The sequence below is a fragment of the Theropithecus gelada genome, chromosome 17, assembly GCF_003255815.1.
Source record: "Theropithecus gelada isolate Dixy chromosome 17, Tgel_1.0, whole genome shotgun sequence".
Lineage (NCBI taxonomy): Eukaryota > Metazoa > Chordata > Mammalia > Primates > Cercopithecidae > Theropithecus > Theropithecus gelada.
Genome location: NC_037685.1, coordinates 38,648,363 through 38,672,936, shown reverse-complemented (window position 1 = coordinate 38,672,936; position 24,574 = coordinate 38,648,363). Strand labels below are relative to the sequence as shown.

At 39.9% G+C, this 24,574-nt stretch overlaps 1 protein-coding gene across 2 annotated transcripts in view; it reads right to left on the bottom strand.

Moving 5' to 3' along the window:
* Positions 1 to 24,574, bottom strand: part of TM9SF2 (transmembrane 9 superfamily member 2) — a 73,653-nt gene that overhangs the window by 17,638 nt on the left and 31,441 nt on the right. For both annotated transcript variants that reach the window (XM_025363990.1, XM_025363991.1), the window contains exons 5-10: positions 13,583 to 13,712; positions 12,445 to 12,569; positions 10,755 to 10,866; positions 9,550 to 9,629; positions 8,673 to 8,781; positions 2,499 to 2,631 (exon numbers count right to left, since the gene is read on the bottom strand). In XM_025363990.1, the coding sequence (XP_025219775.1) occupies positions 2,499 to 2,631; positions 8,673 to 8,781; positions 9,550 to 9,629; positions 10,755 to 10,866; positions 12,445 to 12,569; positions 13,583 to 13,712 (689 nt within the window). The remainder of the gene's footprint in view (positions 1 to 2,498; positions 2,632 to 8,672; positions 8,782 to 9,549; positions 9,630 to 10,754; positions 10,867 to 12,444; positions 12,570 to 13,582; positions 13,713 to 24,574) is intronic.

The following is a 24,574-nucleotide window of genomic DNA, read 5'->3' as shown; positions in this document are numbered from 1 at the left end:
ATACAGAATCTAATCAAAGAACAAAATGAGGGAGAAAGATTTCATAGGGCCATTAGCTTTTCACAAATTACTGCAGGACCTGGTCAGCAATGTGGGGAAACCCTGGCCCTACCTTATTCATGTGGTTAGCTTTGTTTGCTCTTCCCCATATAAGCCTTCCTACTAACGAGAATTAAAATGCTATATTATATTCATAGAAATTCCCAGCTTTAAGCTGGGGCTCAGAAGTTATAAGGTGCTCAGAATCCCAAGGCAAGTAGGATACTGCCGAGAAGAGTTTCAGGTGGCTTTCTAAACCCAGCAGCAAGAAAATCCCCAATGTTTCCCCCAAAACACACATGACCAAGCACCTATGTGAGCAAGCACGCACACACACCTCTGATGAGCACCAGAGTCATGATCAGCAGGAAACACATCAGGGTAGCTTTAGAAGATATACCAGGATTTCAGTTAAGATGCAACCCCTTTCTCCTCCCCTACCTGAAAAATGGACTGCCCTTCAGCAGAAAGTTCCTATTTGAGGACTCAAGGAAAATGATTCCCATCGTATTCTATCCAAGATTCTCTGAAACTTTCCTTCCTTAAAAGTTCATTTTTCTAGCTGACCCCAATAAAGACCAGAGCGTCGCAGAAGGCAGCTCCTAATAAGATTTGAAAGCAGAAGTTGGCCGGGTGTGGTGGCTCACACCTGTAACCCCAGCACTTTGGGAGGCCGAGCCGGGTAGATCACGAGGTTGAGAGATGGAGACCATACTGGCCAACATGGTGAAACCCTGTCTCTACTAAAAATACAAAAATCAGCAGGTGTGGTGGCAGGTGCCTATAATCCCAGCTACTCAGAGGCTGAGGCAGGAGAATTGCTTGAGGCGGAGATTGCAGTGAGCCAAGATCGTGCCACTGCACTCCAGCCTAGTGACAGAGCGAGGTTCCGTCTCAAAAAAAAAAAAAAAAAAGAAAGAAAGAAAGAAAGAAAGCGGAAGTTTATCTTCAAGTATTCATTCTGCTCTAAGTCTAGTTTGGCTCTCTGTCATCCAGTGACTTCACCCTACCCTCTGTCCAAACCTTTTTTATGACACCTTTTCCTGACCTATCCTCTTTAGAATGACTTACTTCTTTTTAGTATGACATAGTTACGAATTCTAGCTCTACCTATCAAAGTTGCATCTCCTTAAGTTGTTAGATTAAAAAAAGAGATGTTCTAGTCAGTCTTCAAATTGAGCCTGAAGGTGTGAGTCAGTGGTTCCCAGACTTATTCAGTGCCAGACATTTGGAAATGATACTGCTCTTTGCAAAGCATTTATATAATTAATTTTATCATAAAAATTTGGAAAAACTTTACTAACAAAACCCACTATAGTATTATGTATTTAATATGTAATCAAACATAAAAAATAAACGTTTACTAAAAAATTATTAAAGGTTTATGAATTCTCCCAGTATATTCATTTGTTGCTATTTATCAGTAGTAGGCATCAATAAAGTAAAATACATTAAAAAAGGTAAAATTTAGAAAATTCTATTCATAAACATTTTTTCTCTTCCAATTAAGAAAACTGGAAGACAGTGGAAACTACACAGAGGTAGTTTCAGAACAACCCCTGGGGCTATCAATACCTCTAAGGAACATCTATTTAAAAAAAAAAAAAAAGAGGATTGTCCTAGTTGGCAAAAATTTAAATACAATTTCTGAAGTTGCTGAGGTAGCTCAAAAATACTCTTTTTATGGAGGAAGGAAGGTCTTTTCTACACACTCGCTTTCTCTAGAGAAGGAGATCCTGCTTCCTAAATCCTCTCCAGGTGAGAAGGGTCTACACAGTGCTTCCTTCCCCATCCCCTCTTTTCCCACCCTCCTCCCTCTGTAGAAACCAAGAATATCCTGGAACCCTAACCAGACTGTGCCTGCCCACGATGGCTGGGTAAAAGAGACCCTAAATGGTCCTGGTTCTGGGCTGTTTAGACTCAGATGCTGATGGTCTTAAGGACCTGTTCATCTCCAGTCCAGTGCTTTCCTGACAAAGGTTTGGTCTAGGAAGAGCTGAAGGGAGAAACCAAGAGTCAGTCTTTGGGTGCAGCTAACCCTGCCCCAAGTCACTTAGATTTTGAGAACCTAAAGGACTCTCAGAAATAATCTGGCTTACCTACCCACTTAGAAAACCTGCGGGGTTTTTTTTCTTTTTCTTTTTTTTTTTTTTGAGATGGAGTCTTGCACTGTCACCCGGGCTGGAGTGCAGTGGCACAATCTCAGTTCACTGCAACCTCCGCCTCCCAAGTTCAAGCAACTCTCCTGCCTCAGCCCCTCAAGTAGCTGGGATTACAGGCGCCTGCCACCATGCCCAGGTAATTTTTTTTGTATTTTTAGTAGAGAAGGGGTTTCACTATATTGGCCAGGGTGGTCTCGAACTCCTGACCTTGTCATCCACCCGCCTTGGCCTCCCAAAGTGCTGGGGTTACAGGCATGAACTACGCACCCGGCCAGAAAAACTTCAGTTAACACTTACATAGAGTCACAAAGGTCATAATTAAAATCTGTGTCCCAGATCCTAGAAAGACTGATAGCAGCATCCCTTTTCTTGGAGGACGGAATATATCACCATGAACAAGTTTCCAGCCAAATTCTTCCTGGGCATCTTCCTAAAAGGGGAATGAAATCAGTTCAATTGTCTTATGGTACCAACAAGATAACTATAGACAGTTTGTTCACTGTTGAATATGCTGTTACAGAAAAAAGGTTTTTTAAAACTTATTTTAAAAATGTTGGTATCTATTTCAATTTTGAAGAATACAGGTTGACTCATGGAGCTTAATATGCCTTTGTTGAACTTATATGTCAGTTTCTTGAATTTTTGACATTAAGGTCTACAAATATACTTACTGAGAAACTTTACAAAGACAATGTGTTTGCTACCTAGTTCTACTCTAAGTCAAGCTTTGTGATCTGACTTGACGATTTTTAGTCACATTCTATCCTCTTCATCCTACTCTTAATAATCTCCACAATAAGAAAATGGCATTAGCTCTCATATTCTAGCTACTTTGCTAATACAGTAAGCATGGCTGTAAACATATTAATAAGTGTGTCACCAGCCCAAACTGCAGCCCTGATCTCCAGACACATACACAAGTACCTACTCAACAGCTTCACTTGGTTGTTTAATATACATCTTGAAGAGAATTATCCACAACTGAACAGATTCTCGATTCTCTTTCCCCCATCTAAATCTGCTCTTCCTGTAGACTCCTTCAGTAGATAAAAACTCCATCCTTCCAGCTGCTCAGTCCCCCAGACCCTGGAGTCATCCATGATTCTTCCCTTCTTTCCCTACCTTGCACACAACCTTTTAACAAAAGCCATGGTTCTACCACCAAAATATATCCACAGGATGCCACCACCCTCCTGGTTCAAGTCATCCCATCTTACCTGACTACTGAATATACGCTAAACCTGTCTGTTCCTGTGCTTGCCACCATTCAGTTGATCCTCAATACAGCAGCCAGAGGGACCATTCTGGTGGTTTGAACCAGAAACCTGGGGTCATTCACTGACTTTTCTTCAGCTTCTACACTCTCCACTGCCAGCCAGTCAATCAGCTCCACTCCATCTCCCAAACATCCTCCATATTTATCTGTCCACTCACCTCCTTCCTCCCTGCCACCATCCTCGGTCTCCGGGAATTCTGTAACAGCCTCCTGACTGGTCTTTAAACCTCCAATTTTGCCCTGCACTGGATGATTCTCAACATAATATTCAAAGTAATTTTCTTAAAACACACATCTGGCCATGTCACTGCAGTTTAAAATTATTCAACAGCTTCTCAATGACCTTCAAACTGTACAGCTTACAAGACCATTGGAATCTGGCCCTTGCTTGCTTGTTCAGCTTCCTCTGTCAACATTCCTCAAGGGTAATCGGCATCCCTCCTCGATTCCCCATTCAAACTACTATCTTTCCAAGCAGTAGACAATGCTATTACTAATATATTAAATTTACATTTTTTAAGTAACTATAAATCAGCTGAAATTTGAAATGTGGAAAATTATACAGAGGCATTAATCCTGCTTTTAAAATGTCGAGGCCAGGTGCTGTGGCTCATGCCTAGATTATAATCCCAGCACTTTGGAAGGCCAGGGCAGGTGGATCATTTGAGGTCAGGAGTTTGAGACCAGCCTCCTGGCCAACATGATGAAACTCTGCCTCTATTAAAAATACAAAAACCAGCTGGGCGATAGTGGCGCGTGCCTGTAATCCCAGCTGCTCAGAAGGTTGAGGCAGGAGAATCGCTTGAGCCTGGGAGACGGAGGTTGCAGTGAACCAAGACTGCACCACTGCACCCCAGTCTGGATGATAGAGTGAGACCCTGTCTCAAAAAAAAAAAAGAAAATAAAATATAAATAAATAAATAAAATGTCTAACTTTTAAGGCAAGAGTAAAAATCTAAATATTTTCCTCCCCTTGGTACAAAATACTTTCCTACACTTGGGAATTAGACTCCACTTGGTCATTTACAAGGAATGTACATGCAGGCTCTAAGTGAATTAAAACTATATCTGGGATTGGCTTCAAAAAACCTGGTGGGCATAAGTGGAATTCCATAGATGGAAACAAGATTGAACCTGAGTTGATTAAGTGTTGGACTAGGGTGTGGGTACACTAATCTCCTTACTTTTGAGAATGTCTATTTAAAAAGTAGGGGAGGAAAAGTACATGCATCTCTTCTTTTAGGTGGGGTAGTATTAAGAGGGGCCATTTTCTGATCACTTTTTATTAAGTAGGCACTAAAAATATCAAAAGGTGTAACTGAAAACTAAGTTTCCCCCAGGGAGCAAGGCCCCCTGTTCTGCCGCAAACCAATGGGACTAGGTTCTTGTTATTCTTGCAGAGATATTCTACCCATATATAAACAAATGTATGAATAGATTTTTTTTTTTTACAAAAATGGTTGCGTATTATACACATTTTTCCTATCTTGCTTTTTTAGTCTAACAACATCATGAAGGTGCATCTCCTCTTTGTATATATGGTTACCTCATTCTTTTTAGTAATTATATAGTATTCTACTATATGGATGTTCTATAATTTCTAAAATTAGTCCCCTATTGACAGGTATTTGGGTTGTTTATATTCTTCTGCTATTTATAAAAAATCACATGCTTATTGTTAAAAAAATTAAATCTTCTGCATTCATTAATTTCTAGAAATGAAATTGTTGGGTCAATTTATATTATAAACTAAGACAGGTACTGTCAAATTGTTCTCCAAAGGTGTATATCTCTTTACATCCTCATACATTATGTATCAAAGTGCTCATGTCCTCAGTCCCCCAACACAGACTTACATCAAACATTTAAATTTCTGCCAACGTACCAGGTGAACAAACAATAATCACAGAGCAATAATTTCTTTTATGGCTTTTGTCTCTCTGTGATACTCATAAAATTCTACCGTTCTCTAAGATTTAAACATAACTTTCTATATGTTCTTCTAGTGTTTTATAGATTCATTTTCATGTAAATCATTATTTTAGGTAATAAAGTTAGAATTTACCTTTTTTCCCCCAGGTATCCACCCACTTTATCCCCAATACCATTCAGTAAAGCATCTGTTTTTCTCCTGTTGATATATATTTGTTAACCTCTACATTTAGACTCATTATACACAGAAAATGTTTACTTGGAATTTCTTTTTCACCAATCCTTCTAAATCTCCCTTTAGGATTCACTTCATTTATTTATTATTTGCTCAAGCTTTCTATAAATTCTTTCCATGAAGGTCAGCTTATTGTCAACTGTTTCTGTTCATCTGTAAAAGATAAACACCTCACCTTCATTCTTCTTCTTTTTTCTTTTTTTTTTTTTTTTGAGACAGGGTCTCTGTTGCCCAGGCTGGAGTGTAGTGGTGTGATCACAGCTCACTGTATCCTTGACCTCCTGAGCCCAAGTGATCCTTCCATCTTAGTCTCACAAGTAGTTAGAACCACAGGCGTGAGCCACCATGCCCAGTGAATTTTTAATTTTTTAATTTGTTTTTGTAGAGATGGGGTCTCCCTATGTTGCCCAGGCTGGTCTTGAACTCCTGTGCTCAAGTGATTCACTCACCTTGGCCTCATCTTCATTTTTGAAAGATGACTTCTCTGTGTATACAATTCTATGTAATTACTCTCGCCAATTTAATGATATTTAGTCTTGGAGTTTCCATCATCAATCTAACTGTTTTTTCCTCTGTAGATGCTGAGTCTTTTTTCCCTTGAACTGACTCTAAGATATTCTCCTTTCTCTAAGGTTCTGTAGTTTTGTCACAATTGATCTAGATGTGGATTTCTTTTTATTTATTTGCTTAGGATACATTGTGTTTCTGATTTTTACTTTTCATCTATTCTGAGAAATTTTGAGCTGTTACTTTTTCATATATTTTATTTGCCATGAAGAGTTCCAGTATCTGGAATCTCTAGAGGTCTAAATCTGTCCTTTACTGTAAATTTTGTGAATTTCCAACTAGTAGCTCATATTTTATTGACCTTAAATTAGAAGAATCCTGTGAATCTAAATGTGGGACACTTTTTTTTCCCAGAGGTTTTCTACTTGATTCTGCCCAGAATCAGAGGCTCCCACTAACCTAGAACCAATTGGCCCCCCTTTCAGAATCCAGGCTTAATCCAGGAGCCTGAGGTTCACCTCCTTGCAAATGACCCACCAGACAGCCTTCCAAACGGTTAAAGACTCGAAAACAACCCTGACCCACAGGGTCAGTGCACCTCTCAGGCGTGCAATGTTTCCTGCTCTGGCCTTGGCTCCTGGTTTTGGGCAGTGCATTGGAGCAGGAGGAGTCCTTGAATACCTGTTCCCTATCATGAACCCAGCAATGCATCAGTAAGTCGTACATCAAGAAGTGACTCATTCATTCAAGAAATATTCATTGAGCACCAACTATAAGCTTGGCTCTGTTTAAAACATCAGATACCACAGTGAGTGTAACAGAAAAATTCCTACTCTCAGGAGTACATGATCTCATTAGGAAGGCAGACAATAAACAAAATAAGTCAGGAAAGTACACTGTACATTAGACGGCAATAAGCGCTATACAGAAAAACAGGATGTATGGGTGTGTGCAGGACAGGATGTAACTTAAACGCAATGGCTGGGAGGGGCTCAATGGGAAGATCACATTTTGTAAAGATCGGAGGCAGGTAAGGGAACTAGCCATGTAAATGAGGGACAGACATTCTTAGCAGATAGAACAGTGAGCGTGAAGGCTCTGAGGTGGGAACCTGTGTCTGCCCAGTCTGAGGAACAGCAAGATAGCTGGCACAGGTGCAGCAGAGTGCTGAGGTAATGTGGGGCCTTACAGGCCACTGTAAAGCCTCTGACTCTTGCTCTGCGTGAAGAGAAGTCCCTGGAGGGCTGTGCTCAGGAGTGAAATGATCTGATTTCTGTTTGAGCAGTTTTACTCTGACTGCTGTGCTAAGAGATGGGAAGTAGGACAGGAGTGGAAGCAGGGTCACCAGCAGCCCGGTTCCACATGGCGACGCTGTGCAAATTAAGACAAAACTCCATTAACAGCAATTATTTGGAACAGCCAATTATGAGCAGAGTATTTTTAAATCACTTTAATATTTAATAAGACATAAAATCAATAAAAATCATAGGAAAGAGACTGTAGAGTACAAATGTTAAAAAGCTTATAAATATTCATATATATTTTCCCCAATCAGAATAGGTCAGAGAGGTTGGGGGAGAGGAGGCTGAAGAAGCTAGGGGAAGAGAATACATAAAAAGTTTTTTGCATTCATTCCAAATTACTGTGATTCTTGTGAAAATTCTTTTATTATGCTGCCATGAAATGAAGAGTAGAAAATGTGTAACATTGTGCAACTTAAAAAGTTTGAGATTAAAGAGGCTGGGACATGCAATTATTTTGAATATACCAAAAAGTTGAAATGATACAAATCTGTTAAAATTAACTTTAAAAAATTAAACAACCACACAAATAAAAGTTGCTTAGGAGTTATTCCATTCAACTTTGTGGTTTCACAAATGGGTATGTGTGAGGGATAGAGAAACCCTACAGAGTTGTAACTGCACCTACAACCCCCGCTGCACCAGTCCATTCCCACAGAGGAGGCTGTGAGCAGGTCAGCTCCCAAGGCTGTGCTGACTCCATTTCTAGAGGATCAATTCTTTTTTTTTTTTGAGACAGAGTCTCACCCTGTTACCCAGGCTGGAGTACAATCTCGGCTCACTGCAGCCTCCGCCTCCCGGGTTCAAGCAATTCTCCTGCCTCAGCCTCCCGAGTAGTTGGGACTACAGGTACCCGCCATCATACCTGGCTAATTTTTGTGTTTTTAGTAGAGATGGGGTTTTGCCATGTTGGCCAGGCTGGTCTTGAACTCCTGACCTCAGGTGATCTGCCCACTTCAGCCTCCCAAAGTGCTGGGATTACAGGCGTGAGCCACTGCGCCCGGCCAAGAATATTAATTGTTAAGTATCGCTTTCTTATTTGAAAATGTGAATTCAAGATAACTTTTGAGAAGAATTTCTTTTTTGTTTCTGGTTTTTTTTTTTTTTTTTTTATAGAAGAATGTTTTAAAAGCAGATTCTAAAGCTATTATTTTACCTTTTCGCAAAATAACAATAAACAGTGTTGTGGGCACACTAAAGACTAAAATGTTTCCACTTACCGTAGAGTCCATCTGATTATATCTGGCAATATCTTTGTGCAGTGTCCGTAACATAATCATAGCTACCATTCCAGATAAGAAGAGGACAATGACCAGGGAATTCATAATGCTGTAGAAATAAGCACATTATGAGTAATCTGTAGCTTAATCTTAGGAACAGTAAAACTCTTTTAAAAACTGTCTACTGAGTAACATTAAAGTAGTCTTAATCAAAATCAAAACGAAAGCTACCTAAAATCCAACAAATTCAATGAACTGTGTTCTTTCATGTTTCCCTCTAGTAGATAAATAACATTATATACTTATCATAATACCATTTCATAGTCTCTTTTGAACTAGAATTTTTTGGTACATGGTCAATATTATGAAATAACTACTGTGCCCAAATCACTGCCATAACAAAGGACTGGTTTGTGCCCTTAAGAAATTTACTGAAGAACAACTTTACTCAGTAAATTAGTGAGTGTCAAAAAGATCAGACAGCAATAGGAAAAGGAGGGTTATGGCAACATGAACAGCTTTCTAGATAAAAGTTTTGAATCATGTTTGAAGGGGATAATAATAAAGTCATAGCAACAGCAGCAGCTTCTGTTTCTGAACACTCTTAATGTGCCAGGCAATGTCCTCAAATGCTCTGTCCCATTATGTCCTTTAATCCTCACAACAATCCCATGAGGTGGGTATTTCTAGATAAAGAAACACACGCTGAGAAATTAAGGGACCTGCCGTGACTCACAATCAGTGGCTGAGAGCCAGGATTTGAACCCAAGGCCAGACTTTTGAATAAAGTAGAGAGGATTTGAGAGTAAATGAGATGTTCAAAGGGACAGAGGGTAGAAAAGTAGAAAGCAAAAGCAGGCTAACTCTGTACTCTTACCTAAACCACTGAATGTGGGTATGAGGCATAGACTCCAGAATATAGTCCCATCTAGATGCCCATCTGATCTTATCATCTTCCTAGAGGAGATTAAAAAATCTCTTTAAGTAAACATCTGCTGACAACACATTAAAAACAAAAAAAATCCCATTCAAAGCTTGCCCTTCCATTGAGTCAACAATTGCAATTTCTAAATTATCATAACTTTGGTTAGTCCTGAGATTCAGAGGGTTTCAGATTTACTAAAGTCTAGGGAAATGAGAGTAAGATTATGCAGCCAAAAAAAAAAAAAAAGAATTCCTAGTAATACCCACTAAAAGTATTGCTTTAAATTATAACTAGATGTTTAGATGCCTACATTTAGAGCTATATGTATTTTTTTTTTAAGATAATAACGGAATGGAAAGGAATAATTATTCTTTCTTTATGCCAGGGGAAGCTAACTAGACCAGCCTTCCCAGGCACACTGAGCTCTTAGTATCTAGAAATGTATACTGTTTACTGTGCCAGGTTTGCAAAATGAAACATTATACGGGGATATTAAACATCACAACTATATTGGATTGCCAAAAGTTTTAAAAAATAGAGGTGGAACACTGCCTAAGTAAACCTGCATTTTAAGAAACTTCGTTAATAAAAATACTCCCTTCAATTTTCTAAGACAATTTCCCAATTGGAAACTCTTCATTTAAAGTTCATACTTAAATCCTGATTTTAAAAATGGTGAAAAAATAGAAGTAGAATACTAAGATTCTCATAAAAACGAATTTGCATTTTAAGAAACTTCGTTAATGAAAACATTCCCTTCTATTTTCTAAGACGATCTACCAATCGGAAGCTCTCCATTTAAAGTTCATATTTAAATCCTTTAAAGTATGGTGTTGATTTCCCAAATGGTTTCTGAATATATCTCTGGCATTTCCATCCCGTCCTCCATGCCTGTTTTTGACTTTTGTCTTATATGTATCTCTTATGCTTAACACTAAATCAGGCTCAAGTCTCCAACTTCCTCTATATTCTCATTTAAACTAAGACTTCGTTTCAAGAGTGATTATGTTGCTTGGTACACTGACAAACTATCCTAAAAATCAGCTCATTCATAGCTTCGTTATTTGACAAGCATAAACAGTAACATTTTAGTTAGTTTAAGTAGTACAAATTTAAAACCAGTTTCAGAATTATACTAAAGATAACAACAGACTTACCTTGAAGCTAACAGAGTAAGTATAGGCAATTTTTATCTCCCCAGAAGCCTTGTTACTTATGTCCATGGGGGGCCCTGAGCAGTCTGGTTTATCTATATGGGTATGTTTGAAGCTGTGGGAAGAAACATTTTGGCAAGATGCTGATAAAGTACAATTTTTTTTAAATAAGGTAAAGAAAGGTTAGAGATTTTGTACGTATTTTAAAATGCTGCTGACAAAGGTGAAATTATTCATGTCATATTTAATAGCATAAATATCTACTTCATATAAATATGTGTACAAAATTATAAACATACTTTTGAAAACACTATACTTGAAGAGCATTTAAATAATCTTTTTACATCTTTTGGGGGGGGGACAGGGTCTTGCTCTCTTACCCAGGCCTGAGTGCGGTGGTGCCATCACAGTTCAATGCAGCCTCAAACTCCTGGGCTCAAGGGATCCTCCCACCTCAGTCTCCCAAGTAGATAGGACTACAGGTGTGTGCCACCACACCCCATGCCCAGCTAATTTTTCATTTTTTGTAGAGACAAGGTCTTGCTATGTTGCCCAGGCTGGTCTTGAACTCCTGGGCTCAAGCAATCCTCCTGCCTTAGCCTCTCAAAGTGCTGGGATTACAGCATGAGCCACCATGCCTGGCCTTTTTTTTTTTTTTTTTTTTTTTTGAGACAAGGTCTTGCTGCTCTGTTTCCCAGGCTGGTGTGCAGTGGTGTGATCTCGGCTCATTGCAGCTTTAAACTCCTGGGTTCAAGTGATCCTCCTACTTCAGCCTCCTACAGGCATGGGCCACAGTGCCCAGCTAATTTTTTAATTTTCTGTAGAGACAGGGTCTCACTATGTTGCCCAGGCTGGTCTTGAACTCCTGGGCTCAAGTGATCCTCCCACTTCAGCCTCCTACATGCACAGGCCACCATGCCCAGCTAATTTATTTTCGGTAGAGACACAGTCTCACTGTGTTGCCTAGCCTGGTCTTAAATTCCTGGCCTCAAGTGATCCTCCTGCTTTGGCTTCCCCAAAGTGTTGAGATTACAGGTGTGAGCCACTGTGCCTGGCTAAATAATCTTATTAAAAAAAAATATACTGACGGAGTTTAACTGCCATCTTATTATGGCATGTATTTCTTTACCACCAGTGCATAAGAAAAAGGCTAATTCAATGGCAGAAAAAGTAATGAAAAAAATGAAATACTTAAAAAAAAAAATCTCATAAATAACTGATATGTACGTTTCTGATAAAAAATAACAAACAAGTTGAAGAGCTGTCTTTCAATGGCTAGTATTTCATACTGGCATCTAACACTGAATAGGGGCTTGAGAAATCACAGTACGTGTCCACTCATTTGGGCCTCTGACCAGAGGAAAGCTGCAGATATCTGAGGCAGTGTTCTTTCCACTATGAAGGGGAACACTGTCCCAACCACTCAACTTCTCCTTCCCCACTGACACGTGGAAAAGCTGTCAAAACCTCCTGATTGAAAACAAAACACAAAGGCACCTTGGCTTGACTGCTTGTCATGACAGGAAAATAACTATTGGTACGGTTTCTCTGGACAACCCATAACTCAGTAACAAATCATGCCAAATCAATCCTGAAATGCCAGAATATTTAGGAGTAATTGGGCCCCAAATACTTATACTTTGGGTCTAAATTTCACTTATACTTGTTTACTTTTTATCATTAATATAATTACCTTTTTGGTTCAAGTTTAGCAGCCACTAATCTTGCTCCCATGGACCCAGTTTCAACAACATGATAGTATATTTTGATGTCAACATGGTTGAAGACGTAAAATGTATCTCTTTCATGGAATTCTGACTGCGGAAGAGAACTTAAAAGTTAAAGGTAGAAAACTACATAAGAGTCAAAACATAAAACTTTAAAATGGGCTACAACAAGAAAATTTAAGTTTGAATGGAATTTTAATCCTTTCATATTAACATGTTTCAATTTTATACTTAAACTCTTTTTAAGCCAAAAATTAATTGGGGAAGGTATCTGCTTCTTACAGTTTTTTTTAACAGAAAATTTAGTAAGTACCAATTCAAAAGAACATTAATCTAGTATTTTCTAGCCTTTCATTTAAAATGAAACAAAATAAAATTTAAAATATTCCGAGCACACTAAAGCTTATACATTTAAACACTTTTTCCTGCCTGGAAGCTTGTAAGTTTGGACTAAACTCATAACCTAAATTACTCAAGTATCTCTGGTCTTTTGTGAGCGCACAACACAAAAGCCCTAACTGATATAATCAGTTTCATGATTAAGCTCATGCTAACTTCCACTGGATCTGATCCATTAAGAGATTTAAATCAGGTTGATCTGATTACACAAAATTTATTTTAACATATGTCCCCATCTAGTTCTAATTACCTTCTATAGTAACGTCTCTATTTGATTAATCTATTTTTAAATATAAAAGAATGGCCTTTTATATTTTAAGACAGATAGGTCTTAAAAAGGGTATAATATCTGACTTCTGCAATACAAATTTAGTTAACTTATAATGAAGTCTTTTTTGACACTCTACTATGTACATTTTGTAATATATAAGATTTATGAGAGTTAGAACAAAGTTCTAGACCTTACCATAGCACTTAACATACAACAGACACTCTCAGTAAACGCTGAACTGAATCTGAATTATTCCAATTCTAAGGCTCAACTTACACATTATTAATCTGCTGTAAGTTCAAGATTGAAGTAGTTGTACTTCAGAACATCTGAACTGTACTCATTAAACGAATATAACAATTTTTGTCCAGGTAAAGACTGAATTCTGTCAAAAGCCATGTTTTAAAAAGCAGCAGAGTTTATCATGAACTTACATTAATAACACAGGCATCTTTTGCATGGCCTTTATCTGTAATGTAACAGCCAATAGGAAATCCAGGATTACAGAACCTCTGACCATCTTCAACATCGTAACACCATGTTACAGGCATATTATCCACAATCCTACACACGGAAAGAAGAGTTAAGTTAGAAAAGAACCCACCAAACATGACTAAGAATTACTGCCCAAATCAGTGTCATCACTTTGTAAAATTTAAATGTGTAAATGCCTTAAGATTCCAAAAACCACACAGAATGTTAATGAAATGTGCTATTTCATAAGCAATAACAATATGCCAGTATCTGATACACTGCAGTGATGGAAAAAACTACCGGCTGGTCAGAGTGCAGTGGTGTTAATTGATCACAACCAAGTATAGATTTCTTTGCTCCTTCTCTACTCGCAGTGCTTCATCTGACTAGCTGGAAAAAAACAAAAAACAAACAAACAAAAAAAACCAACCTTTATAGCTTTTTTGAAAGGATAATGGTACGTAGGAAAGAGTTTTATAAACTAATTTATTGTAATTGCTAATTTAACAGTACTATTTAGACACTTCACTGTAATTTACCTTTAGCAGAACACTCACAGCTCTAAATAGGTACACAAAGCAATATATCTAGTTCCTCAGGAACAGTTTATTAAACAGTAAAGAAGGAAATGTCTCTTATTACTCAGGTAATTCAATAAAAAAGGAATACAATTGCAAGATACAGGAAAATATTAAACTAAAGGGCCAGGAAGAAAAGTGAAAGTTATACAAAAAAATTCTGTGAAAACTATAAATCCAAGTTATTTCTAAAAGAAATACTGCTACAAAGCTAGCGAACCCAATCTTTCAAGTTCTATAGTGAAAAAGGACTTAAATGATAAAAGCGGAAAATAAAGTTCTGTAGCACCGTATAACTACATTATAGTCCGAGCATGTGGCCCCCTGCGCCCAGAGTACACTGCGGGATACAAATTAAAAAACTACTCAAAGTATAGCAGCTATATTACAGTCATAAGACGACACTCCAGGGCGTGTTTTATTTGTTAATTAATGTGTGCCTTAGGAAGTAAAATTATGATTCTATATTCACCCAAGGTGTACCTTAATGACCTAATAAAACATGTCTCGTCACCTTTAAATGCGATTTAATAGCACCCAGTTTACAAAATTTTAGAATCACCTATGCTATTAAACTGCTTATTATTATAATCAGCAGGCTAGTAGTTCCAATGAAAAGACTATAAAATATTAGAAGTATAAATGCATCGTTATATAAAATAAATAATTCAGACTTTCTGGAAGCTTAAAGAATCGGTTAATTGCTTTAATTTTTTAGATAGAGATGAAGTTCAATTAATGAATATATACTAGCAATATACAGTATCTTCATGCTACTATATTGGAGGGAAAGTACTACATAAAAATTATAGTGCTAGTTACAAAATGAGAAATTAAGGGGCAATTTAGGTTTTATAAAAGCCAACATCCTAAATATATCATTTATATAATACCTTGACATAATAGCTTTTTCTGGTAATAGGAAGCATTAAAAAAAAAAATCCCTTTGAAATAAATTTAAGAAAACTTAAAGAATATCTTTTTTTTTCCCCTGAGACAGGGTCTTGCTCTGTCACCCAGGCTGGAGTGCAGTAGCATGATCATGGCTCTCTGCAGCCTCAACTTCCCAGGCTCAAGTGATCCTCCCATCTCTGCCTCCCGAGTAGCTGGGACTACAGGTGCATGCCATCATACCTGGCTAATTTTTAAAATTTTTTTGTAGAGCTGGGGTTTTACTATGTTGCCAGGGTTGGTCTCGAACTCCTGGGCTCAATGGTCCTCCTACCCTGGTCTCCCAAAGTGCTGGAATTACAGGTGTGAGCCACCATGCCCGGCCAAAGAATATGATTTTCAATTACTGTCTTCCTAAGTTAATGAATAGTATTTATTTAAATTTCTAATATCAAAAAAATTAAAACTCTTATTTCCTATCTGACAGACTGAATAATGGGAAGAAGACTCGCAAGGATAAAGGCTGAATGACTCCCAACTTTTTATTATGAAGAACTCCTTTCCTTTACTTCCAAGTCTGCCCTCCAAGGACCCCATCTGAAACAGCTCTACCAATCAAACTTCATTTAGTAATAACTTGTTTTTCCAATAAATTAATTCCGAAAGTTACTAATCAGAATAACCCATATTGTCACAATGCACTCAGAAAATTACAGCCTAAAGCAAAGAAACTTGGCATTTAACAAGTTGGCATTTCTTTTTTTTTTTTTTAGTTGCAAGATTTAAGAGTGAAGACAGAAGCTCCCATACAAAGGGAGGGGACCCAAAGAGGGTAGCCGTTGCTGGCTCGAATACCTGGGTTTATATCCCGATCGTTGTCCCTCCCACTGTGCTCTCTGGCGATAGATGATTGGCTATTTCTTTATCCCCTGTTTTTGCCTAATTAGCATTTTAGTGAGCTCTCTTTACTACCTGATTGGTCGGGTGTGAGCTAAGTTGCAAGTCCCATGTTTAAAGGTGGATACGGTCACCTTCCCAGCTAGGCTTAGGGATTCTTAGTTGGCCTAGGAAATCCAGCTAGTCTGTCTCTCAGTCCCTCTTAACAGGAAAACCCAAGTGCTGTTGGGGAGGTTGGCTGACCACCGCTCTTAACTGCTTCCTGCTGAACTGGGGCGTAGTAGCGGTTGTGCAGTTGAGATTTCCTCAGGAGGGGTGCCTTCGATGTCATTAACATCAAAGCATGGGCTAGCAGGCCGGTCCAGGGGTCTGTGGTAGATCTTAGTCACAGACTGCATCTGGGGCTCCCTTTGAAGCACCATTTGTAGTTTTAACACTTCGATTCTGGAAGAGACAAACTTAACAAGGAGGTTAAAGATACAGGGATTGAAATGTATGGCCTGCAGTGCAGGGGATTATTTCTTTGGCACAATTCACAGGCCCTGACTATCTGCTTGATAGTTTTGAAAAGCCCTCATCCAGTAAATAATAATTTGATCATCTGATGGGTGCTATAAATGCCTAAGTGAAAGGTTTGGTGAAGGGTTTTAAGTAATTTCCTTTGGTTAGCTGCAGGCAAAAGTATTTTTCCTTCTTTGGTGGCTAGCCATCCTCAGGGGAGGAAACTACGTCCTCATGAGGTTCCCCATTCTATTTCTTCTGCTCAGTATGGGGACTTGGCTTCTCAGAGGGGATTACCCCATATTAGGGGTCTTTCTATAAGCATTACTAATGGAGGGTCCTGTCTTGTGGCTCTTACTGCTTCAAAATCTGCCTGGCAGTTCCCTTCTATTTCCCTTTCCTTTCCTTTCTGATGACCCTGGCAGTGAAAGACTGCCACCTCTTTAGGTTTCTGTACAGTCAATAATCTCCTAATGGCTTCCTGATGTTTGATAGGTGTTCCCTCGGAAGTTAGGAACTCCCTTTCTCTCCATATTGCTGCATGGACATGGAAGACTGGGCAAGCATACTTAGAGTCTGTATATATATTTACCCCTTTTCCTTCTCCTATTTCTAGCACCCGAGTGAGAGCTATTAGTTCTGCCAGCTGAGCGCTAGTTCCTGGAGTGAGGGGATTACTTTCAAGTATTCCATTATCACTGACCACTGCATACCCCGTTTTCTGAAGTCCTTTTTCTACAAAGGAACTTCCATCAGTATACAAGCTGAGGTTGGGATCAGTCAAGGGAACCTCTAGAAGGTCCCCTCGAGTAGCATAGGTTTGAGCAATTACTTGTTGACAGTTATGTTCTATCTTTTCTTCATTGTCTGGAAGAAATGTGGCTGGGTTAAGAGTTGCACAAGTGCGCAGTCGCAGCACTGGCCCTTCAAGTAATAGAGCCTGATATTTAAGTAAACGGTTGTCTGACAGCCACAAGTCTCCTTTAGCAGTAAGAATGCTGTTCACATCATGAGCTGTCCACACAGTAAGATCCCTTCCTTGTATTATTTTAACTGCTTCAGATACTAAGACCACTACTGCCGCCACTACCCGTAAACAATGAGGCCAACCTTTTGCCACTACATCAATTTCCTTACTTAGGTAGGCCACGGGTTGCAAGCTTATCCCTCAGATCTGTGTAAGGACTCCTAGAGCTATTCCTGTTTTTTCTGTGGCATATAAAGAAAAGTCTTGCCTCGCTGGCAAGTTTAACACTGGGGCTTGGGTTAGGGCCTTCTTTAGGGCCTGGAAAGCCGCTTCTGCTTCAGGTGTCCATCTTACTAAATGGGTATTGGCTTTCTGAGTTTCCTTAATTAGTATATATAATGGCCTGGCTATTTTGCCGTACCTGGGAATCCATATTCGGCAGAAGCCTGTTATGCCAAGGAGCCCTCTTAGTTCTTTTAGGGTTTTGGGATTAGGATAAGCCAGTATGGCCTGGATACATTCCTCACTGAGGGCCCTGGTGCCTTTGGATAATTTTAGCCCTAAGTATTTAACCTGCTGTGACCAGAGCTGAGCCTCTGGTTTGGAAACCTTGTAGCCACAGGTGGCGAGGACATTTAAGAGCGCTTGGGTGGCTTGATGGCACAAAGTTTCTGAATGGGCTGCTAAAAGTAAATCATCCACGTACCAAAGGACAAGAGTGTCCAGGTGTGAGAACTGGCTCAAGTCTTGGGCTAATGCCTGGCCAAATAGATGGGGGCTATCCCTGAACCCTTGGGGTAAGACAGTCCAGGTGAGTTGAAACGTTGGGTTCAAAGGATTTTCAAAGGCAAACAAGAATTGAGAGTCAAGATGTACAGGGGTGCAGAAAAAGGCATCCTTAAGGTCCAGGACTGTAAGCCACTCTGCTTCCTCTGGTATTCGCGAAAGCAGAGTATAATGGTTAGGTACAGCTGGGTATAGAGGGACAAGGGCCTCATTGATAATCCTGAGATCTTGCACTAACCTCCACTGTCTGTTGGGTTTCTGTACTCCTAAAATTGGAGTATTGCAGGGGTTATTGAATGGTTTTACTAGGCCTTGGGCTTTTAGGTCCTTAACAATTTTTTTGGAGTACTTGTTGGGCCTTGGGTCTAAGGGAGTACTGCCTTTGGTAGGGAAAGGAGGCGGAATCCTTTAGTTTAATTTGAACAGGACGGGCATTCTTTGCTGGTCCATATTGTCCTTCTGTTGCCCAGACTTCAGAATCAATTCCTTCCTCAAGCAGGGGACAACAAACGGGTGTTCCTTCTCCTATTTTCAGGTGTATAATGGCCCCTGTTTTTGCTAGAATGTCTCTCCCTAAGAAGGGAGTGGGGCTTTCAGGCATAATTAGAAAAGCATGTGAAAAGAGTTAAAGTTCCCCAGTCACAACTTAGTGGCTGGGAGAAGCATCTAGCGACTGGCTGTCCTAGGACCCCTCAGATAGTGACAGATCTGGAGGACAGTAGTCCAGGACAGGAGAGTAAGACTAAGAAGGCCATGCCAGTGTCCAGGAGACAGTTAACCTCCTGGCCCTCAATGGTCAAGCATACCTGGGGCTCTGTGAGGGTGATGGCATGGGCTGGTGCTTGCCCTGGGCACCTTCAGTCCTGCTGATCAGTGGCTTCTGACTCAGAGGATGTTCGTCCCCTGGGGCAGTGGGCCTTGCAGTGATTTCCTTGACATAAGGGGCATGGACGAGGTGGCAGCTTATTTCTATTTGGACAATGTTTTTTAAAGTGTCCTTGTAGACCTCACTGCTATTAGGCATTCGATTTGCCCAGCGTTTCCCTGTTCCGGAGCCTCCAAAGTCTGCTTGCCTGAGGGCCATGGCTAAAGTGGTGGCCTTTTTCTTATCTCCTTTGTCCCGTTCCGTCTGCTCCTCCTGATCTCTATTATAAAAAACCGAGGTTGCCAAGTTCAGTAGGGTTTCTAAGTTTTGCTCTGGGCCTAAGGTGGACTTGAAGTTTTTTTTCTAATGTCTGCAGCTGACTGAGTGATAAACCTATCCTTTAAGATTAGTTGACCTTCAACAGTCAGGTGACAGAGAGGTGTGCTTTCTCAAAGCCGCCCTTAATCTCTCCAGAAAGGCGGTAGGATTTTCTTCCCTTCCCTGTGTTATAGTGGACATCACTGAATAATTTAAAGGCTTCTTCACAGTTTTCCTTAGTCCTTCTAGCACACAAGTTAGCAAATGTCTGCGGCACCAATCTCCATATTCTGATTCTGTGTCCCAATGAGGGTCTACACTGGGAACTGCCTGCTGGCCTGTGGTGAATTTATTCTCTTTCCTCTGTTATCATTCTATCTCTGAGATACCAGAGATCGCCAAACTCTCAGGCTGCAGTTATAGCAGCACTTCTCTCATTTGGGGTTAGTGTCTGATTTAGCAGTAATATAATATCTCTCCATGTCAGATCAAAGGATTGTCCTAACTCTTGTAAAACATCAATACAGCCATCAGGGTTATCTGAGAATTTACCTAGGTCTATTTTAATTTGCTTTAAATCTGAGAGAGAAAAAGGTACATCCACTCTGGCTGGGCCGAATTTTCCTCCTCCCACTGCTTGGAGGGGGCATCATCAGGGAATATTTGCACTCTCTGGTTCATTGTCTATATCTCCTTTTGGATCGTCTGGGTTGAAGGCGAGGTCCTTATTAGTTGGGGAAGGAGTGGGGCAGGGTGCCAGGGTAGGGAGGTAGAGTCTGAGGGCTTCCTGCCGGGCATAAATCATACTTTTTACAAAATTGCGAGTTGTCTTAGTGAAAAGAAACTTTGTACATATGGCACTTCACTCCATTTGCCTTCTTTTCTACAAAAGAGGTCTAGCTGTAAGATGGTGTTATAATTTATACTTCCCTCAGGAGGCCAGGTTTCTCCCCCTTGAAGAGGATATCGTGGCCAGGAGGTACTGCAGAAGAATATAAGTCATTTCTTTCTTAGCGTCTGAAGGTCAAATTGGTCCCAATTCTCCAGAACACATCTTAGGGGCATTTCTGCCTTGGGGAGAAGGTTTCCCATCGCTTTGGAGGTCCCTTCATGGTCGCCAAATGTTAGCAGAGGGTCCTCGCTCCCAGAGCTCCCAAGATGGTGGCGGGCCACTTCCAAGATGGTAGCAAACCTCATGTTCTCTGACCTGGGGTTCTTGGCCTCACAGATTCCAAGGAATGGAATCTTGGGCCATGTGGTGAATGTTATAGCTCTAGTAGAAGCCGGGGGTCACAGAAGAGAACCGTGGAACCCAGTGACTAGTGTTCAGCTCGATTAGGACGAACCCGGGCACTTAGCCGTGCAGGAACAATGATAAGCCTTTAGCCCGATCAGGAGCTGCAATGGGCGCCTTGCTGAATCAGGAGCACAGCACACACCCTGCCGGATCCGGAGGGATGGAAGTCAGCGGCAGGTCTGCGACGGCGGCGAACAGCAGTGGTGGACGGTGAGCAAAAGCTCAGCTTGAGCCGTAACAAACAGGGACCAGAAGAGAGTGCAGTTGCAAGATTTAAGAGTGAAAACAGAGCTCCCATACAAAGGGAGGGGACCCAAAAAAGGTAGCCCACAAGTTGGCATTTCTATGTAGTTTTAACATGAGTACATTAATACTATTCAATAGGATTCTGAATTTCTGAAAACAGCACATCATTCTCCTTTGCTAACTTGGTGGGATCTGGGATTGGAACTCACTAAAGTATCTTCAAGACCCCTTTAAAATTCAATAAGCTATAGTTCGGTGGTTCAATGATACTAAAAAATGGTATGTACTCTGAACTAGTTAATTATACTTTTATAAATAAAATGTCATCAAGATTTGGAAACTCAGGCAAGAAGTATAATCACAAACCACAAAGAGCACAGCTGAAGAAAGTTTTAAGTGTCTGGTGCTGGTATCAAAGCAATAGTTTCAGGAATCATGAAGTAGCTTAGCAGCTACTGACAGAGTAAGCCAAAAAGATCTTCAAAATATGTTCTAAAGCCCCAAATAAGAATTAAAAAGCATGGCCGGGAGTGGTGGCTCGCTCCTGTAATCCCAGCACTTTGGGAGGCCAAGGTGGGTAGATCAAGAGGTCAGGAGTTCAAGAGCAGCCTGGCCAACATAGGGAAACCCCATCTCTACTAAAAATACAAAACTTAGCCAGGCGTGGTGGCAGACGCCTGTAGTCCCAGCTACTCAGGACGCTGAGACAGGAGAATCACTTGAACCCGGGAGGCTGAGGTTGCAGTGAGCCGAGATTGTGCCACTGCACTCCAGCCTGGGCAACAGAGCGAGATTCTGTCTCAACAACAACAACAAAAATTAAAAAAATAAAAAGTATTCGTCAACTTATGTAAGAAACTATTAACTGTTCTATATAGTGAGAATAATAAACTAGAGCACGGTTCCAATGTCATGGGGGAGAAATTATGATTGATTCATGCAGTGAATTGCGAAATTATGAAAAAGACGGAGGAGGTTATAGATTTACAAGGTTACCTGACCTCAAAAAAGTCCATAATATTTTCTTAAATGAGCAAGTTGTAGAATAATGTGTACAATAATATTGTAGTTGCATTATTGTAAACAGGACACACCCATTTCTATACCTCCATATGCATAGTAAATTAGAAACACACATGAGAAATAATAGTGTTAGTTCTGTAGAAGAGAAATGAAAATGGGAGTGACAGAAGACTTACTTTTACTTAATATTTTCTTGTACTGCTTGTGTTTTTTCATTGGCATATATTGCTTTATGATTTAGAAAATGATTATGCTCTCCCCAACATGTCTTAGTGCAAAGTATAAAATAAAATGTGCTACATTCACAATCAAACTCCATAATAGAATACTATACATTACCATGGGTACATGATTTTATGTGTCAACTCTACTGTCTATGCTTAAAATCAAGTTATACAGTAAAATCTTTCTGAAATAGGTCATGGACATAATATACTCAAATAATGGTTTCAATAAATTAACCAATGTGAATCAACATTTTCCAAATGTATACTGAACTGATTTAAGTGTTACACTTAAAATCATCAACTTTTCTGATTCAACTGCAAAATCATTGTTTACCAGCACTTTCCCAAGTTAATTTTTTAAAGCAGAATAGTTTAAGTTTGCCATTGATACACTGATAACAAATCGTTCAGTAAATTTTACTAATGCTTTCTTAATTTGTACACTATTTTATCTATTCTTGCTATTAAGCATCTTGGCATTATAATGAAATCTTTGTTAACTGCATCATAAATTAGTCAAAAATATCTCTAAGTACTTTCCTGTGAGGAGACTACTAAAGAAGAACTGCTTCTATTACCTTCAGCAGCAAGACTAAACAGTATTCTTTGGTTTAAGCGATTCTCCTGCCTCAGCCTCCCAAGTAGCTGGGATTACAGGCGCCTGCCACCACATCTGGCTAATTTTTGTATTTTTAGTAGAGATGGGGTTTCATCATGTTGGCCAGGATGGTCTCGAACTCCTGGCCTCAGGTGATCTGCCCACCTCGGCCTCCCAAAGTGCTGGGATTATAGGCATGAGCCACAGTGCTGGGCTCACTAAACAGTATTCTAAGCACAGAGGGTAGAAGAAAGAGCTAAAAAAATCACCCACATAGCTTAAGAGTCATTCTTTCATTCAGTCAACAAACTGATAGCTATTGCAGTAAATGTAGGTGGACAGGCAAATAGGAGAAGAACTGAGGTTTAAATATTATTTAGATGATTACAAAGAAAAACAACAAGGAAAATTTCAATTACTTATGAAAAAGTAAACATATCCCAAGTTGATATGCAATTGATACGCATTGATCTAGCAAATAAGCAGTATTCCTATGGTAGTTTAGGGGAAAAAAGCTCTTCATTTACCAGAAACCAAAGAAATGGGGAGACAAAAGAGGTTTTAAAGTGTCTGTTTGCACTGAGGGTCAGATGAGAAAGAAGCTGACACAAGCATAACAGGCAGGTTTCTAACAGCACTGTCTCCTTCCCTCCAACAGAGCCCTAGTAGCCTACAGGGAACTCATTCTTATGGGGTTCAGGTAGATGTTACCCAGGTCTGGCCAGTCAGAACGAATCCTTTCCATCACAGACTAGTTCATGGCTGTGCACAGGACCCAGGGTTCTATGCGTATGGGGGTTGGGTGGGGTGGAGAAGGAGGAAAACTGAGGGGTAGGAGGGAATGTGAGGCCACAGGACCCGGTCAGGTTCCTAACCTCACTGGCGTGAACAAACGACGTGATCTAATATACCGACAGGACAAACGTCCAAAAGGAAGTGCGGGAAGACAGCCCTCCCGCTTGCCACTAAAAGCATCTTACACTTTCTGGAAGAGGCAAAACATATGTAAACTATGACCCCATAGAATATAGGCATTTCCCAGCAAAATTACTCAGAAGAATAGTAATGGTTATACTTCAAATGTTGGATTTTGAAAGTCTTTAAAAATATTCTATGTTTGACTGGGTGCAGTGGCTCACACCTATAATTCCAGCACTTTGGGAGGCTGAGAGGGGTGGATCTCTTAAGTTCAGGAGTTCGAGGCTAGCTTGGCCAACATGGTAAAACTCTATCTCTACTAAAAATACAAAAATTAGCCAGGTGTGGTGGCAGGTACCTATAATCCCAGCTACTCAGGAGGCTAAAGTGCAAGAATCACTTGACCCCGGGAGACAGAGGTTGCAGTGAGCCAAGATCACGCCACAGAGCTCCAGCCTGGGGAACAGTGTGAGACTCCGTCTCAAAAAAAAAAAAAATTCTATGTTTGAATATTGTATAATAAGTACATACTACTTTGGAAGGAAAAACAAGACAGTTTTTAATGCTTTTTGATTCTGATACAAACTGGCACAGAATTTGTTAATGTTATGTCATGTTTACAAAATAAAAGGCTAAGCAAAATGTAAGCATTTTAATTGAAGTTGATGCTATTTATCAAACAAAAGTTAAGTTTTGTTTTCCTGTGATTTTTTTCATAGCCCACAAGTATAAAACAATGTTTTCACCGGAAGACTGACCCAGGCCCTTTTCCCCAAAGCATAATATGCTACTGCTCACTATTCAGGCAGACTTCGTTTTATTGCCCTTCACTTTATTGTG